Raw genomic sequence first — 15,587 nt, forward strand, 5'->3', positions numbered from 1 at the left:
GAATTTGGCAACCAGTTATTTGCGGGCCATTGGAACCAAAGAAGTGACTGATGCTGAACCGCGAATATGCGGAGTCAGGGTAAAGCAATTTTTCCGCAGTTAAATTAGTTTAAATGCTTTTCATCTGTTCCAGCCCCCCCTAACAAAAACATCTCATAAACATGTTTTGTTCGAATTAGAAAAAAATCTAATGCTACTAAATGTTGAAAGACACGAAAAATATATCAAATTGCTTTTGACAAACACTGTTGCATTCGTGTGCTGGGCATGACCTACTGAGTGAGATCAGAGCCACTTATGAGCATCAATTTTAAAAGATTTAAAATTGTTTCCATACAAAGTAGCCAATTTGATTACTGTTAACAGGTGAAACATCATCATGCTAATACCCAAATAACATGACAGCCAACTCAGTTTCTCTTCCAGAAAGGCATTTTTGCAACAGCTGCATTCAATAATGCAGTCACTTCCTGCAAAAACCTGACTTAGGCAAGAAATAATTTCGGTAGTTATATTAGCATGATGATATGAAAACAGTACCGACTGCTGACAACAACACATACAAAATCCTCAAGAATTGTAAATAGTCATTTATTCCAGGGCTGTGATAAACAACATTTATTAACAACTGCACAGGCAAGTTAGAGGTCTCACTTTCACTCACGGAGGTAAAAGTCAAACAAACCCAAAGTCTGTTTGATCACACAGGAGAAGGCGGTTGGCATTCCAGTCTTCAACCTTTTGACTTTTCATAAAAATCACAATCTAGCAAATGCTGCGCCAAACAGTGCTTCTCTAACTGGGATCCCCGGACGGCAGCGAGTTGCACTTTAGGGTACACAAATTACTCAGTCATATACAATCAGTTATGTATCATTAAAATCCACAGATGAAAATTTTCTGGGCGTGAATGTGGGGTCAGTCATCCTGATTTGCGCATTGTTATTATGGAAACGTTCGCTGCCATACCAGAGGGGGAAAAAGTGCTTTCACGAGAAGTAGACCAACAGTGGCACTCTGGTTCCCAGCAGTGTGGCGTAGTTGTTCTACTTGTACATTGAACTGTTTTGCTGGTGAAGACACAACAGTACGCTAGTGGCATCCGGGCAGCGCTGTCATGTGAACGTCTCCTTATTTGATGTTTCGCAAGATGCGGCGCGCGTGCGTGCTCTTTGAGGAGGCCAGCGCCCCCTCCAAAATGGAGATGAGGTGCAGGAGGGTGGCCAGGTCCATGTGGAGAACCAGGCCTCTCTGCTCCGTGCCAGAACCGCCCCCGTGCATCAGGTGCAGCCTGGTGACCAAGGTGGGCGCCACATGCTGACGGAGGGAGCGACTGGCCAGCTGGGAAGGGCACAGGAGGTTGGTTTAGCGGCCCATCGCACCCGCACATGCGTGCATGAGGCATAACACACATTTAAACACACAGACAGACAGGCGGAGGTGCTCACCTGTACATCGAGTCTCCACTCTAGATTGTGGTAAGCAGGCAAGGTGGAGGGCGCCAGACTCAAGATACTGCGGATCTCGCTGTGATGCTGCTGGTACATCTGGCAAAGCCACCGCTCGATGACCGTTAGACAATCATGATTGCCAAGGCCAATGTTATAGATTTAAAAAAAAACAATCACCTGTAGGAGGCTGTGGTTGAGCTCATCACCAAACTCTAACGACAGCAGCGAGTCCACAAAGTCCACCTCGGACAACTACATGCACACACAGGAAGAGGACTGATTACCTTTTTCCGGCCTTCTGTACAAAGAGCTGCTTTGGCAACTCGCGGACCGGCTGCAAATATCTTTGGCGATGAAAAGTACGAGCGTGGGGCTAGAGCCCGCAAGTATGATGTGTAAGAGTTGGCAGGTGACCATGTGTTTGGAGCTCTGGGTCATGAGGTAGAGCAGTCCCTCCACTCCGCGTCGCACCACTTCCGGGGGCACCGCCAGCTTCCCTGCAAACACCACGCAATGCGACAGCGGCACAATTCCGTGACATGCCCTGCTCAAAGGCATACACAAGCACAGCAGCGGGCCAGAGAGAAAGGCACAGCAGGCCAGCCTTTGGCATACGACATCGACCGCCACCATTGGTTGGAACCGTGAGGACAAAATGGCTTACTGGCAGCTCCCTCGTAGACTTTGTGGCTTATTCCTCTTCTGAGGAACTCAAGTGTGATGCGCCCAAACTCTCCGACCACTAAAAAGCACAAAATCACCACCAGGATGTCATTGTCTATATCTACAGTGCCTTGCGAAAGTATTTGGCCCCCTTGAACCTTTCAACATTTCAGGCTTCAAACATAAAGATATAAAATTTAATTTTTTTGTCAAGAATCAACAAGTGGGACACAATCGTGAAGTGGAACGAAATTTATTGGATAATTTAAACTTATTTAACAAATAAAAAACTGAAAAGTGGGGCGTGCAATATTATTCGGCCCCCTTGCGCTAATACTTTGTAACGCCACTTTTTGCTGCAATTACAGCTGCAAGTCGCTTGGGGTATGTCTATCAGTTTTGCACATCGAGAGACTGGAATTCTTGCCCATTCTTCCTTGCAAAACAGCTCAAGCTCAGTGAGGCTTTACTTTCAGTGCAGCAAACTCACTCCAGAAGTTCAGTGAGGATCTTTGAACGATCCAATGTTGTCCTAAATGACTGATGATGATAAATAGAATGCACCTGTGTGTAATCAAGTTTCCGTATAAATGCACCTGCTCTTTGATAGTCTCAGGGTTCTGTTTAAAGCACAGAGAGAACCATGAAGACAAAGGAACACACCAGGCAGGTCCGAGATACTGTTGTGGAGAAGTTTAAAGTCGGATTTGGATACAAAAAGATTTCCCAAGCTTTAAACATCTCAAGGAGCATTGTGCAAGCAATTATATTGACCACTGCAAATCTACCAAGACCCGGCCATCCCTCCAAACTTTCATCTCAAACAAGGAGAAGACTGATCAGAGAGGCAGCCAAGAGGCCCATGATCACTCTGGATGAACTGCAGATAACTACAGCTGAGGTGGGAGAGTCTGTCCATAAGACAACAATCAGTCGTGCACTGCACAAATCTGGCCTTTATGGAAGAGTGGCAAGAAGAAAGCCATTTCTCAAAGATATCCATAAAAAGTCTTGTTTAAAGTTTGCCACAAGCCACCTGGGAGACACACCAAACATGTGGAAGAAGGTGCTCTGGTCAGATGAATCCAAAATCTAACTTTTTGGCCACAATGCAAAATGATATGTTTGGCGTAAAAGCAACACAGCTCATCACCCTGAACACACCATCCCCAGTGTCAAACATGGTGATGGCAGCATCATGGTTTGGTCCAGCTTTTCTTAAGCAGGGACAGGGAAGATGGCTAAAATTGATGGGAAGATGGATGGAGCCAAATACAGGACCATTCTGGAAGAAAACCTGTTGGGAGTCTGCGAAAGACCTGAGACTGGGACGGAGATTTATCTTCCAACAGGACAATGATCCAAAACATAAAGCCAAATCTACAATGGAATGGGTTCACAAATAGACGTATCCAGGTGTTAGAATGGCCAAGTCAAAGTCCAGACCTGAATCCAATCGAGAATCTGTGCAAAGAGCTGAAGACTGCTGTTCACAAACGCTCTCCATCCAACCTCACTGAGCTTGAGCTGTTTTGCAAGGAAGAATGGGCAAGAATTCCAGTCTCTCGATGTGCAAAACTGATAGACATACCCCAAGCGACTTGCAGCTGTAATTGCAGCAAAAAGTGGCGTTACAAAGTATTAGCGCAAGGGGGCCGAATAATATTGCACGCCCCACTTTTCAGTTTTTTATTTGTTAAATAAGTTTAAATTATCCAATAAATTTCGTTCCACTTCACGATTGTGTCCCACTTGTTGATTCTTGACAAAAAATTTAAATTTCATATCTTTATGTTTGAAGCCTGAAATGTGGCGAAATGTTGAAAGGTTCAAGGGGGCCGAATACTTTCGCAAGGCACTGTATCTACGTAGAATCTATAATCTAGTGTCTATCTCTCTAGTATCTAACGTCCGTCCTAACTATGCATCTATGTAGTATGTATGTCTGTCTGTGTCCTAAATGGAGCCCCAGGCACGGTAAGGGGAAAACTTAGTTTGTGTGGACAAACTACAATTTTGCACAGAAGGTAATAAATAATTCGTATGCTGTTCTTTTCTTTAACTATTTTGTGCCCACGATACGTACAGCGTCCCCTCCACCCCCACATGTTCGGTAAACAAGAGGCAAAACGATAACAAAATCAATTACGGAGTCAGACTGCCCAAAGTTGAAAGGTGCAGTCGCCTCCAGCAAGGGCTGAGTTTTATCTTGTTATCGGTACTTAAGTTGTATGATGATTCTGTTTTGGTGAGAGCGGCGGGCGATCCACCCATCCACCCCGTGACAGCCACAGTGGCACAAGAGAAGAGTTACAACTTTTATGTTACCTGCCATGTCCACTTTGTTGAGGAAGTTAAGGTGTTCTTTATGTTCTTCGGACAAAACCAGCAGCATGTTGGAATCCAAGAGCCACGTTCAGTACTCCCAAAATCGAATAGAACTCGAAAGGGTTCATCAACCCGGAAGTCTGATGGACGAGTCTCTGCCCACTTTGTTGCAGTCTTCTTCTTCGCTTCCTTTTTACTGCAACAGCTGTCACACGCATCTGATTTGCCGCCACCTCTGGCCACAATATGCGATGCGTGCCGACTTTTGAAATGCAATTTGAAGCTTTTTTTGTGGTTCAGAGTACCAAAATGTTTAAATGTCGTCCAAAATGGATATTTGAGTTGAATAAATCCTGGACGCATCCAAATGTGTATAAATACACAAAAATGTAATCTATAATCATCCAGTCATACATTTATGGATCAAATTATACCAAACTAGGTCTGACAAATTACTATTAACCCTTAGATGCATGAGTGACTGAACTCTACACTCTTCCATAAGTGGGTCAAAAATTACCCATATTAGAATTAATGCGTTTTATGCCATTTTTTGCCATTTTGCTCAAGAATAATCATCTATATAACATTTAGGATTATATTTACATTATTTACACAATAATTATTTAATGTTTGAAATATCTTTATTTTTCACTTTTCAATATTTTTGAAAAACAAAAATTACATGGGTAGCACGTCCGCCTCACAGTTAGGAGGGTGCGGGTTCAATTCCACCTCCGGCCTTCCCTGTGTGGAGTTTGCATGTTCTCCCCGGGCCCGTGTGGGTTTTCTCCGGGCACTCCGGTTTCCTCCCACATCCCAAAGAATGCTTGGTAGGCCGATTGAAGACTCCAAATTGTCCCTATGTGTGAGTGCGAGTGCGGATGGTTGTTTGTCTCTGTGTGCCCTGCGATTGGCTGGCAACCGGTTCAGGGTGTCCCCTGCCTACTGCCCGGTGACGCTGGGATAGGCTCCAGCACACCCGCGACCCCTGTGGGGATTAAGCGGTTCAGAAAATGGATGGATGGACGAAAAATTACATGGAACAACAATAAAAAAAACTGTGGTGTGTGTGTGTGTCTTGCCTCTTTTTCTCATCACTGCCTGCAGTTCAGGCAAACTACCATCTTCTGGCTGTGATCATTGCACACAGGTACACACCTATTGCTGACCTTGCGTTTTTTTTTGCTTGGGCAGATCTGACACCTCTTCCTCTTTGGTTGGCCCAGGCTGCTACTTTCCTGTGGCTGGGTTGTGGGTTTTGTCACCCCACACCTTTCCATTGTTTCTATAATCGGGGTTTGTAGCTGGGGGCAGCGTTCCAGCAGATTCTTCATGTGTGGTGTGACAAGCTCCTTTGACAGCTCTTTGAGCAAGAGCCGTCATGCACTGGTGATGTCACTCTTGAAATCTGGATGTTGAGATGTGAAAAAGGTGTAGGCATTCAGGTGGCCACCTCTGTGTTTGACGCTTGCAGGTGTATGTGCCAACCATCTGGTCAGTGGTGTCGACACCTCCTTTCGTCTTATTGTAAAATGTGATCACTTCTGTTTTTTTCTTTGCGCTAGTTTCATCCACTACTTTGCCATGGTGCATCGTGCTCAGGAGCACAACAGCTTTTCCTTTCTTCCTGACATAGCTGACCATGGTAAGGTTGCCATTGAATCCAAACTCTGTGCTGTGAACCTCCCTGGACTTGGAAGGCTTCATCAGAGGAAGGATATCTGGCTTGTTCTGGCGTAGAGTCCCCACAATGGTGAGATCCTTATCCAAGAGATGCTGCGCAAGAGGCGCACTGATGAAGAAGTTCTCCATTGTTATGTTTCGACCTGTGTGTCTAAATTGACTACACAACTGCTGGACAATGGTTTCACCCAGATTCTTCTGAACTTCTATTGCATAGGGGATGTGTGCATCACAAACCCAAAAGATTTTTAGGCCGTACTTTGCAGGCTTGCTTGGCATGTACTGTAGGAACTTGCACTTACCCCTGAAAGACACAAGCTGTTCGTCCACAGCAACACAATCACTGGGGATGAATCGCTGTCGGCAATTGACCAGAAATAGGTCCCATACATAACGAAAGGCTGCCATGTGGTCTGTTTCCAGCCGGAAGGCTCTGGTCCTTTTATCATCAAAGCGCAAGGTACGACGAATGTCTTCAAATCTCCCAATCGACATCGTGGCCTTGTACATATTATATGAGATAATACTTACATGTACCAGCTCTTGCTATGTAAAATATCTTTGTGAGGAGTGACACTTCTCATATAGATTGTGTGGACCACAGTTGATGAGGATCAAAGGTTCCCTTTGGATTTCATAGAAAATGCATGCAGGTCATTTTTTACCCACTTATGGAAACTTGGGGTAGTAATACAAAAACTACAATTTCTCAGAATATATAATAGGTAAGTTAAAAATGTCAATAGCATGTCAAAAACCTATTTTTTGAGGAATTCCTGGAATATGAAATAAGTTTTCAATTACAAAGATATTTTAAAAAAACAACCTCACTGGGTCATTTTTGACCCACTTATGCATCTAAGGGTTAATTATGTGGTGTTGCATTACCTAGAGCCACCACAATATTTGACACATTTTTATTATATTTACATATAAGAAATGTTCTCAAAAGGTGCATTACTCTAAGTGTGCACTCAGAAAAAGTATTGGACACGGATTCATTTTCAAAACAAGGTTCCCTTTTGATTTCAATTTATTATATCCTACAATAAAACTAAACGTTTATTAAGGGTATAAAACACACATAGTTGAACTTATTTTTCTATTTAACAAATAAGACTTCATATTTTCAGACCTTCCTGCCCGAAAGCTCACAGGTGCTTAGTGCATGCGCAACTCAGTCATCAAGCAGTCAAGATTGAGTAAATGTAAAACATTTATTGTGGGTACAAAAGTTCAGTTAAAATGACAGCCCCCCCTCCCCAAGACACACAACAAAACAAAACAGGTCTCTCAGGCACTGACTATAAGTTGGGTGGTTATGTTCAACATTTTATCACATTCTCTAACAGCATATCTATTGCTAAAAGACAGGTGGGCGCTTGTGCACACCAATAAGCCTTTTCCCCCCTTCTTGAAACGTCCAAGTATTAGCACTTGCTACAACACTCTTGGCAAATTCAGGAGGAAAGAGCTCAATGTAGAAGAATCAAGGGTCAGGTCATTAACACCCAAACTTATCACCTGGAGATCCTTAAGACAAAATTAAAGTCATACTGAATGTAAACAAACTGGTTACACTGCCAAAAATACTAAACAATATCTAGTATAACATGGCATAAAAACACACACAAAACACAGGTCACTCAAGGTGCGTTCAAAGACACACGCATTTCATGAACTGAACTTTTTTTTCCTGAAAAATAAAAAAAGATCAGTTTAAATATTTGGAGTATTCTTTGTCGTCGTCTACATAATCATTTGAACGGCCGACATCAGAAGACCAGCCGTCTTGCACATTGCATCCTCACACTCTAAGCCAGGGGTGCCCAATACGTTGATCGCAATCGACCGGTCGATCGCCTAGCCACTACTGGTCGAGCGCGTGACATTAAAATGGTTTTGTTTTTTTTCGCACTTGACGCGTGCGCAAACAACGGCGCTAACAACACAACACTAACGCTCGCGAGTTCCCTCCAATTGTCAGATCCCTGTTTTTTCTCTTAAACTTAAGAAAAGGTATAAAAAGGGCAGCTGGACATACTAAAAAGATTAAAAAATAAAAGTATCACTTTCATAGGGTATGGGAGGACTTTTTTTCCACGTTGACATACATACATATATATATATATATATATCCATGTGTGATCATTTGGACTTTCGAAAGTTACGTCATATATATATATATATATATATATATATATATATATATATATATATATATATATATATATATATATATATATATATATAAAAATATAAAAATTGTTTTTTTAGTGGGTAGATCTTTGTGATTTGGTCATTTCAAAAGTAGCTCGTGAGCTGAAAATGTTTGGGCACCCCTGCTCTACGCTTTCCAATAAAGGCTCACAATATCAAAAGAACCGAGAAACGGAAACTCCATTCGATAAACTCGTTCAGCTTCTACAAATAGCGGCAATCAAGTCAGAAACTGACAAAATGGCTCACAGAATTACAGGTATTTAACATTAGAAACTTCCAGTGGGAATTTATTGGAATAAAAAGATAACCTCCAAACTTTGTATTTGGTAAGGTCCTTTTGATGGGGTCACGTGGGCAAGGAGGGACGTTTATTTGCAGTTCTGCTTTTAACAAAACTAAAATGTTGAGGAACGGCAACTAATGGTAATGTTAAAGGATTCATTTGCCAATTATTCTAAGCAGATTTAAACATTTATTTTATATACTTTTATTATTATTTATCCATTTATTCAAAACGGGCATTGTTTGCAAACTAAAAGTGCAGAATATTCACTAAAGTAAATCACCTATGATTAATTAATTAATTCATGAATCGGAGCCCTGCTTTAGATTTTTGACTGTGTAGCTTTCCATTAAATCACCTGCAATTCCCAATTAAACTGGAAAGTTTCCAATTTAAAATTGTTTTAAAATCCTCCATGTAAATTTACTGAAAAACTTTGAGGAATTTTCCACCCCTATGGATGCAACGATTTTTTTTTTGTCTTTGTAGTGTTGTATACATTGGAGCTGCTCAAAGGTGCTGCTCAATGATCAGTCAGCCTTGAGTAGCTCTAAAAAATTGACAGAAGCAAAATTGACAGAAGTAGGGTGATGCTCAAACTGCGTGCGGCCGCTCAGTTGGGCGCACACTAAAATCAAATGGCGAGATACATGAACAAAATAAAACAGGAAAAAAAATGTTAAAAACCACCACTTGTGATGGTATGTTGACGGCACAACGGAAGCCCTTCATCAAGGTGGCAGAAAAAAAAAAAAAAAAAAAAAAAAATTTACGAGGACAGTCCGGCGGCGGCGAACAACAAACCAAACACGAGGGCAAGCATAGGAGGGCTACAATCAAAATGCGGCAGCCCAACAAGCAAGCAGGAATTTGCTTGGATGCGACGGACAGCACAAGGAAGCTCCGACGCTCGCCGCCGAGGCTTCACATGACGGCGCACTCCCTGGACGCTATTTTGGCCTGCCGGGACACACAAGCGCAATGTTGATTTCAAAGGCAGCAAAACCCCAACACATCAAAGAGCCCCCTTTTTTGGGTCAGCTGCACGTTGATGGCGTGCCTCGCGCACAATGCGCCGACATCGCTTGGCGTCACTGACACCTTTCCATGAGATGCACCTCCACAATTACCGTGGAAAGTTTTCAACCTGGGTTGTTTTCTAAATTGGCCAGTTTAACTTTCCAGGTAAACTGACAGGCTAGTCCCAATTAACAATACTAAGGCGCTCACCTTCTTGTGCACAATTGGCTCCTCGTCGTCCTCCTCCTCTTCTCCATTCTCCACCTGCACCTTCTTGCTGACACTGCGTCTGGCGACTTCCTGAGGGGACAAACAGCACGAGGTGCGTGAAACCCACGGCCGTCCGCTCAATTTGGCCATTGCCCATTGAACAGATGCCGTTACCTCGCCGTCAGAGTTCACCAAGGTGGTGGTAATGTCACTTCCTGTGCCCCAGGAAGCTTGGCTTTTCCACAGGAGATCAGTGGGCGGACTGTGGGCCACGCCAGCATCTGCAGACCACACCTACATAGAAACGAACGTGCGTGCGCGCGCACACAATAAGTTAGCTTGAGTAAGCAAATCACACACATACTTGAGACACATTTGAGTGACGGGGCCACACCGGACAGACGCACACGCTCAAATTTTGCAAAGGCTTCACAATTGTGCAATTCACAGAGACACGTTTTAGTCGAGCGCACACGATTTGGACAGACTCTTCAATTACCCTACATGAGCGCAGTGAGCAAGAGAGAGCGGCGCCGTCTTACCGTGACAGTCTGTCCGGCCTTGAGAACAAACTTTGGTGAGAACTTGTAGACAATCTCGTCAGTGTCGTCCACTTGTCTCTTCAGTCTCCAGTTCCCCAACGGCTGGTCCTGAAGTAAACGCCACTCTTGAAGTAAGCAAAGCGACTGGCGAAGAGAGAGAGGAAGGAGCCAACGCCCGAGCACGCACCTGCTCCGTGTCGTTGGCCAGCGTGACCGAGTTGCCGTCCATGTCGGTGGGGGAGATGGAGACGCCGCCGCTCGCCGCATCCTCCTCGGACGCCAGCAGCAGCTCCTCGCCACGCCCCAAGTCGCCCGACTCCAGGTCTGCCCTCCTTCGTTTGGAGGTGCGGGACGAGGATGAGCCTGTCACCCTGGAGATGGTCACGCGGGAAGATGGGCTGGGAGACAGCTTGAGCCTGCAAGCAGGACGACACGCGTCACCAACGGCAAAACGCCACTGGCGGGCTAGTGAATGGTGTCTATTCTGAATTCTTACAACGATTACAAGCAGGCATACGTACATCTGCCAAATATGGACAATTCATCATTATTTTTGTGCAACATGAGCCAATTTAAGGTCGTAACAATGGCTTGATAATAATTAATAGAAGGTCAATGTTTGAGAATTGTGGTAAAACTCAGCTCACTTTTTTCTCCTATGGAAAGGCTATGGCATCATTGATACCCCCCACCAAGATAATGATAGTGACGCGTTGCGACGGCCCCACATGAGGCCCACCTGTGCTCCTCGCCCTCCAGGAGCTTCCTGTAGGCGTTGATCTCCATGTCCAGCGTGAGCTTGACGTCCAGCAGCTCCTGGTACTCAGAGAGCTGTGCGTTCATGCGCTCACGCAGGTCATTCATCTCGTGGTCCTTGACCTCCATGACGCGCCGGTGCTTGTCCCGCTCCGATGCCAAGATGTCCTCCAGCTCCCGGACACGATCCTCGGCGGCGGCTGCCTGCACGCGCAAACATCGATCATTAAGATGGTGCCAGCGGAGGGCCAGGCGGTCGAGATGCGGAGGGTGGGGCCGGCTCAGATACTTGTTTCTGCAGGGCGCTCAGCTGATATCCCAGACTTTCAATTCTCATTCGAGACTCCTGCACCTCCTCTCGGGCCGTGCACATGGCCTTGTCGTTCATTGCAGATGACACCTTGGCGTTGTCCAGCTACGTTGAGGTTGACAACAAATGAAATGAAGGAAAAAAAGTTGCGTGGGGCTGGATTTACAAGTGACATCGTTTTGTACCGGCTGCGTAAATCCAGCCGTGCAAGACGAAAGGAGGATGAGGTGGCCCTTGCTCACCTTGGCCTGGAAGGTCTGCTCCAGTTCGCCCTTGTACAGAGACACTTGCTCATCGTGCTGCTTGCGCAGGTCCTGACAAACACACACACGCGCGCACGTTGTTTCATTGGAAAAATTGCTGACAGGCAGGCTCACTTACTCTCAGTTGGCACGGCTCTCTCACAGTCTCTTAACCACACACACTAGCACCATGGTTCACTCAAGAGTCTCTCAAACACACACAAGCACCCCCTACCTGTAAAGCTTGTGCCAGTTTGAACTCATAGTCCTGCCTGGCTCCCGAGTCCACCTCAACAATTCTCTGCTCTTGTCTGCGGCGAGATTCGCGAACTTCCTATGCAGGCATTTGAGCAGAAAGCACCTTAGTAATGCGGTGCCGTTTTCGACGCCAACTGCGTGGGACGGGCAAGTGCGACAAACGCATCTTTACCTCCTCAAACATGTTCTTCCTGAACTCCAGCTCCTCGCTGAGAGACTGGCAGCGGTTTTCCAAGTCCACACGCTTCAAGGTTTCTGCCTCCAGCTGCCGCTTGGCGATGGCGTGGCTGTCCTCTGCCTGCAAAGCGTTCCAATCAACATCAACGCCGTGTCGGCGTGCTCAGCTACAACAGACAGTGCGGGGTTAGGTGGGGGTGAAGCAGATGTTCGGTCTTGGGGCAAACAGGTGGCAGCAAACTGCCGGCACAGCTGCAAAAACTGGAATATCTACTGAAGGCCACCTGTTGGTGCCACACGCTCGCGCAACAGCTGTGCCACAACTTTGTTTTTTCATTTGTTATTTTTTAACTTCGCTCCATTATTTTTATGTTTAATTGTATGGAATAAATTGAAACAGCCTTTGTCATTGTCGTGCACAATATACTTGGTTTATCACTTTTTCTCCTCTACTTGCTAAAAAGAGCAGGTCACATTGTTCCGCTCCCAAAAAAGCTTTGAGAGTGCCCCCGGCGGAGTATTTCCTTGTGTTATGTTCAAAAGGAACAAAGCAATTTTGGACTTTCCGGGGAATGTGTAAGTGAGTGAGAAAACAGCACGCACCTTAGCCAGCAGGCCCTTGACTTCAAGCAGGTCGGCGGAGAGCGCGGCGTTCTGGCTGAGCGCCGTGGACAGGGCAGCCTCACTCTGGTTCAGCTGACTTTCCAGCGCCCCTGCCCGCGACATAGCCGCCGCTAGGTCGCCATCCTTCTTCTTGCCACTGGCGCACACAGGGAAGGAAATTGTCATCAAACTATGAGATGCTTTTTGTCCTCATTGGTGGGACGGCTTTGACATGTTGGCAGGAGAGCATGACGGTACGAGTGAGGCAAAACCGCACACTAGCTGTCAACTCGGTATTACGAGTATGACTTGTGACCAAGTTCTTCTAGTTCAGGACAAAACGCATTGCTGTACAAGGACCTTTTAGGGATTCCGCAAGCACGAAATGCTCAAAGGGGCATGTGCCCGAGATGGCCGGTTACCTGCGTGTGGCCTCTTCCAAGTCCGCCTGGGCCTTGCCCAGATCGATCTGTAGCCGGGCGCGCTCCCTTGCGGTTTCGTCCAGAACCCGACGAGCGTCTGCCAACTCGGCCTCATACAGATGCTTCAGGCCGCTCACCTGAACACAAGATTGTTCCGGGAATCAACCAACGGACTGGAAACAAGGAGCTAAGTAGGGTTTGAGACGAACGCCGACGAATATTTGTCTTAATTGGCATTTTACTCAGGCAAGATGTTTGTAGTTTCATCTCCAGCCAGGCGCGGCCATTTGGAGCTACCGAAAGAAATGTGAACTTTTACTACGATGGTACTAGTGCTGCTATGTACTGGGTCAGCAAGGAATGCGAAAAATGCGCTGAGCCACATTTCACACACTAACGCGTGGCATGCGTTTGCCCCGGTTTGACACCCACAAAGTATTGGTCCCTTATCTTAATCAGGCGTAGACCCACCAGCCTGCAAAAGCAACCAAAACATCATCATGTGAGATCCTTGATTCAAATGGCAGCTACATTCAACATGCTCACTCATTCAAAGCGTTGAAAGAAGCAACAAAGTAAGAAAAGAAGCAGAATGAAGTTCTTGAAAGAGCTTTTTTTCTGGTTGTTTGGGTTGTGTCAGCTGGGGAGGTGCTGGGCCAACGTGGAAACTCAAACCGGCCAGTTGACACACTTCTGACACCAGTTTGTGCAGACAATAGCCAGAAGGCGACTTTGCGGACTCACCGCGGCCCAACGATAACGCCGCTGGGGGATTCAGCGCTACCGGGCACTTAGTACACATCTCTGACTGCATTGTGACAGACGCGACGTGACCGCTAAGGTAAAAATAACTAACGGTTATTATTTATATCGCCGCCGTAGATTGTTGCTGACCGCCGCTGCTGACAGCACACTTGTATGTCGGGATGGCATCGCTGCTTGGATACAACAGATACAAATCAAGGTCTGTTTTTCTCCCATTCAGTTTGAGAAAGAGAAAAAAGTAATTGTTTTCCGTGGAATAAATAGTAGTGGTGATTCAAGTCTTGAATAGGTCAAAGATTAGCAGACAATTTGGTGGTCAAAATTTATTTTTTGCACCAATACACACAATATCTTAATACCATACTCAAGACGTTTTTTAAATGTCACACTACAGAAGGCTTCACCATGACTCAATTTTTTTTTTCAAAGTGCACAGTGTCGTATAAAAATGAGCAATGATGATTGAATCTGAGCGATGACTTTGCTGCAAAATTAATAGTCAATGTTGTGAAGAATTTCGTGTGCCATGTTAATTTTAACAACTCAGAAATCTGTCTCAAAGCGATGCTTTCGAGTAAATGGATATTGGGAAAACGAGCCAAAAATGAAAAACAGCAAAGAGTCTTAAATGTTTGACGTCGAGGCAGTTCCACTCGAGGAGATGGTGAATAAAAAAAGGAAGCAAATATCAATCCGCGAAGTAGTTAAAATAGGGAGGGGGCGTCGGTACTAAATGGCGCGCACAATTAACCGCTTTCTTTTCAAATTTGGAAAGCTCCAAGCAGCTTTTTACCACTCGAAACGTTCTCACATCAACCAGTTCGACTTCGGGAAGTCAAAATTAGCTCAAGTACGAGGTGTTTTATTTTATTTTGTGGAAAGAAAAAACAGTAAATGAACGATTTCACGATTTGGCCAGGCGCCACCCACGTTTCGCGTGAACCCACCAGAGGTCCATTTGAGTACTTTTTGCTCAACTTTGACGGGAATTATCAAAGAAACGAGGCCAAGTGAAGACGATAGTGTCGAGGGGGCCCGGGTCGCCACTTGTACTCACCTCCCTGGTGGTGACCTCCTCTTTCTCGGACACTTTCACCAGCAGCCGGTCGTTCTCCAGCTCCAGGGAGCGCACCCGCTCGATGTAGACGGCCAGCCGGTCGTTGAGGTGCTGCAGGTCTTGCTTCTCCTGCAGACGAGAGATGCGGGTGGGTGAGAGTGGCGTCGACGAGGCCGCCGCCGGCCGGCCAGCTTCACGGCTTGGGGTAGCAGACGCCATAACGGCTCGCTCGTTTTTTTTTCTTTCTTCGACGGTTCTTTCGCTCGTTTGACGGCTAGGAGAACACGTGCGTGTCCGTTGTCCTCGGATAACTGGGACGGAAAAAAAGTGGTGCGGACAGCGAAAAGAGATATAGCGAGGAATCAATGGGAGGCGGACAAGTCATACGCGGTAGCAGTGTGTGCCTCGCTCAGTACTCGGGTGGAGTGGTCGGGGAGACTCCAAAATGGCCGCCACAACTGCTATCACCGCGCCAAAAGCAGCGAGCGCATCCGGTCGCACAATGCATGATGGGAAACCAAGAACCATTCAGTACCCAGATGACGTTATGGTTTGGCAACGCACTTGCCATTCGAAAAATATATGGTTTCT

At 45.7% G+C, this 15,587-nt stretch overlaps 2 protein-coding genes across 3 annotated transcripts; both read right to left on the minus strand.

The window, feature by feature from the left end:
• Positions 1-572: 572 nt before the first annotated feature.
• commd2 (COMM domain containing 2) lies at positions 573-4,624 on the minus strand. 2 transcript variants are annotated; one of them, XM_088394884.1, is made up of 6 exons: positions 4,443-4,621; positions 2,116-2,193; positions 1,866-1,948; positions 1,629-1,703; positions 1,449-1,547; positions 573-1,341 (listed from the first exon to the last, which is right to left on the minus strand). In XM_088394884.1, exons 1-6 carry the CDS (start codon positions 4,507-4,509, stop codon positions 1,132-1,134), a joined length of 612 nt encoding a protein of 203 aa, XP_088251010.1. In that variant the 5' UTR covers positions 4,510-4,621; the 3' UTR covers positions 573-1,131. The 2 variants fall into 2 exon arrangements, with proteins under 2 accessions (XP_088251010.1, XP_088251011.1); XM_088394885.1 differs by lacking the exon at positions 2,116-2,193 and having other exon boundaries at positions 4,443-4,624.
• A 2,702-nt stretch (positions 4,625-7,326) lies between these two features.
• Positions 7,327-15,477, minus strand: lmnb2 (lamin B2). The gene is made up of 13 exons (XM_088394358.1): positions 14,997-15,477; positions 13,175-13,311; positions 12,753-12,909; positions 12,145-12,270; positions 11,950-12,048; positions 11,715-11,786; positions 11,452-11,577; positions 11,146-11,366; positions 10,594-10,822; positions 10,407-10,514; positions 10,039-10,158; positions 9,865-9,954; positions 7,327-9,594 (listed from the first exon to the last, which is right to left on the minus strand). Exons 1-13 carry the CDS (start codon positions 15,213-15,215, stop codon positions 9,559-9,561), a joined length of 1,740 nt encoding a protein of 579 aa, XP_088250484.1. The 5' UTR covers positions 15,216-15,477; the 3' UTR covers positions 7,327-9,558.
• Positions 15,478-15,587: the final 110 nt, after the last annotated feature.

The sequence above is a fragment of the Syngnathus floridae genome, chromosome 13 (assembly GCF_059516105.1).
Source record: "Syngnathus floridae isolate MCC-2025c chromosome 13, RoL_Sflo_1.0, whole genome shotgun sequence".
NCBI lineage: Eukaryota > Metazoa > Chordata > Actinopteri > Syngnathiformes > Syngnathidae > Syngnathus > Syngnathus floridae.

Bases quoted from the DNA above. Each gene is read 5' to 3' on its own strand.
- commd2 (XM_088394884.1), bottom strand. From the start codon at position 4,509: ATGCTGCTGGTTTTGTCCGAAGAACATAAAGAACACCTTAACTTCCTC. The intron at 1,949-2,115 runs GTAAGCCATTTT...TGGTGTTTGCAG, and splicing joins AGTCTACGAGGGAGCTGCCA to GGAAGCTGGCGGTGCCCCCG. The intron at 1,342-1,448 runs GTGAGCACCTCC...TGCCCTTCCCAG, and splicing joins AGTGGAGACTCGATGTACAG to CTGGCCAGTCGCTCCCTCCG.
- lmnb2 (XM_088394358.1), bottom strand. From the start codon at position 15,215: ATGGCGTCTGCTACCCCAAGCCGTGAAGCTGGCCGGCCGGCGGCGGCC. The intron at 10,159-10,406 runs GTAAGACGGCGC...GTTTCTATGTAG, and splicing joins AGGCCGGACAGACTGTCACG to GTGTGGTCTGCAGATGCTGG. The intron at 9,595-9,864 runs GTGAGCGCCTTA...GTGTCCCGGCAG, and splicing joins AGCCAATTGTGCACAAGAAG to GCCAAAATAGCGTCCAGGGA.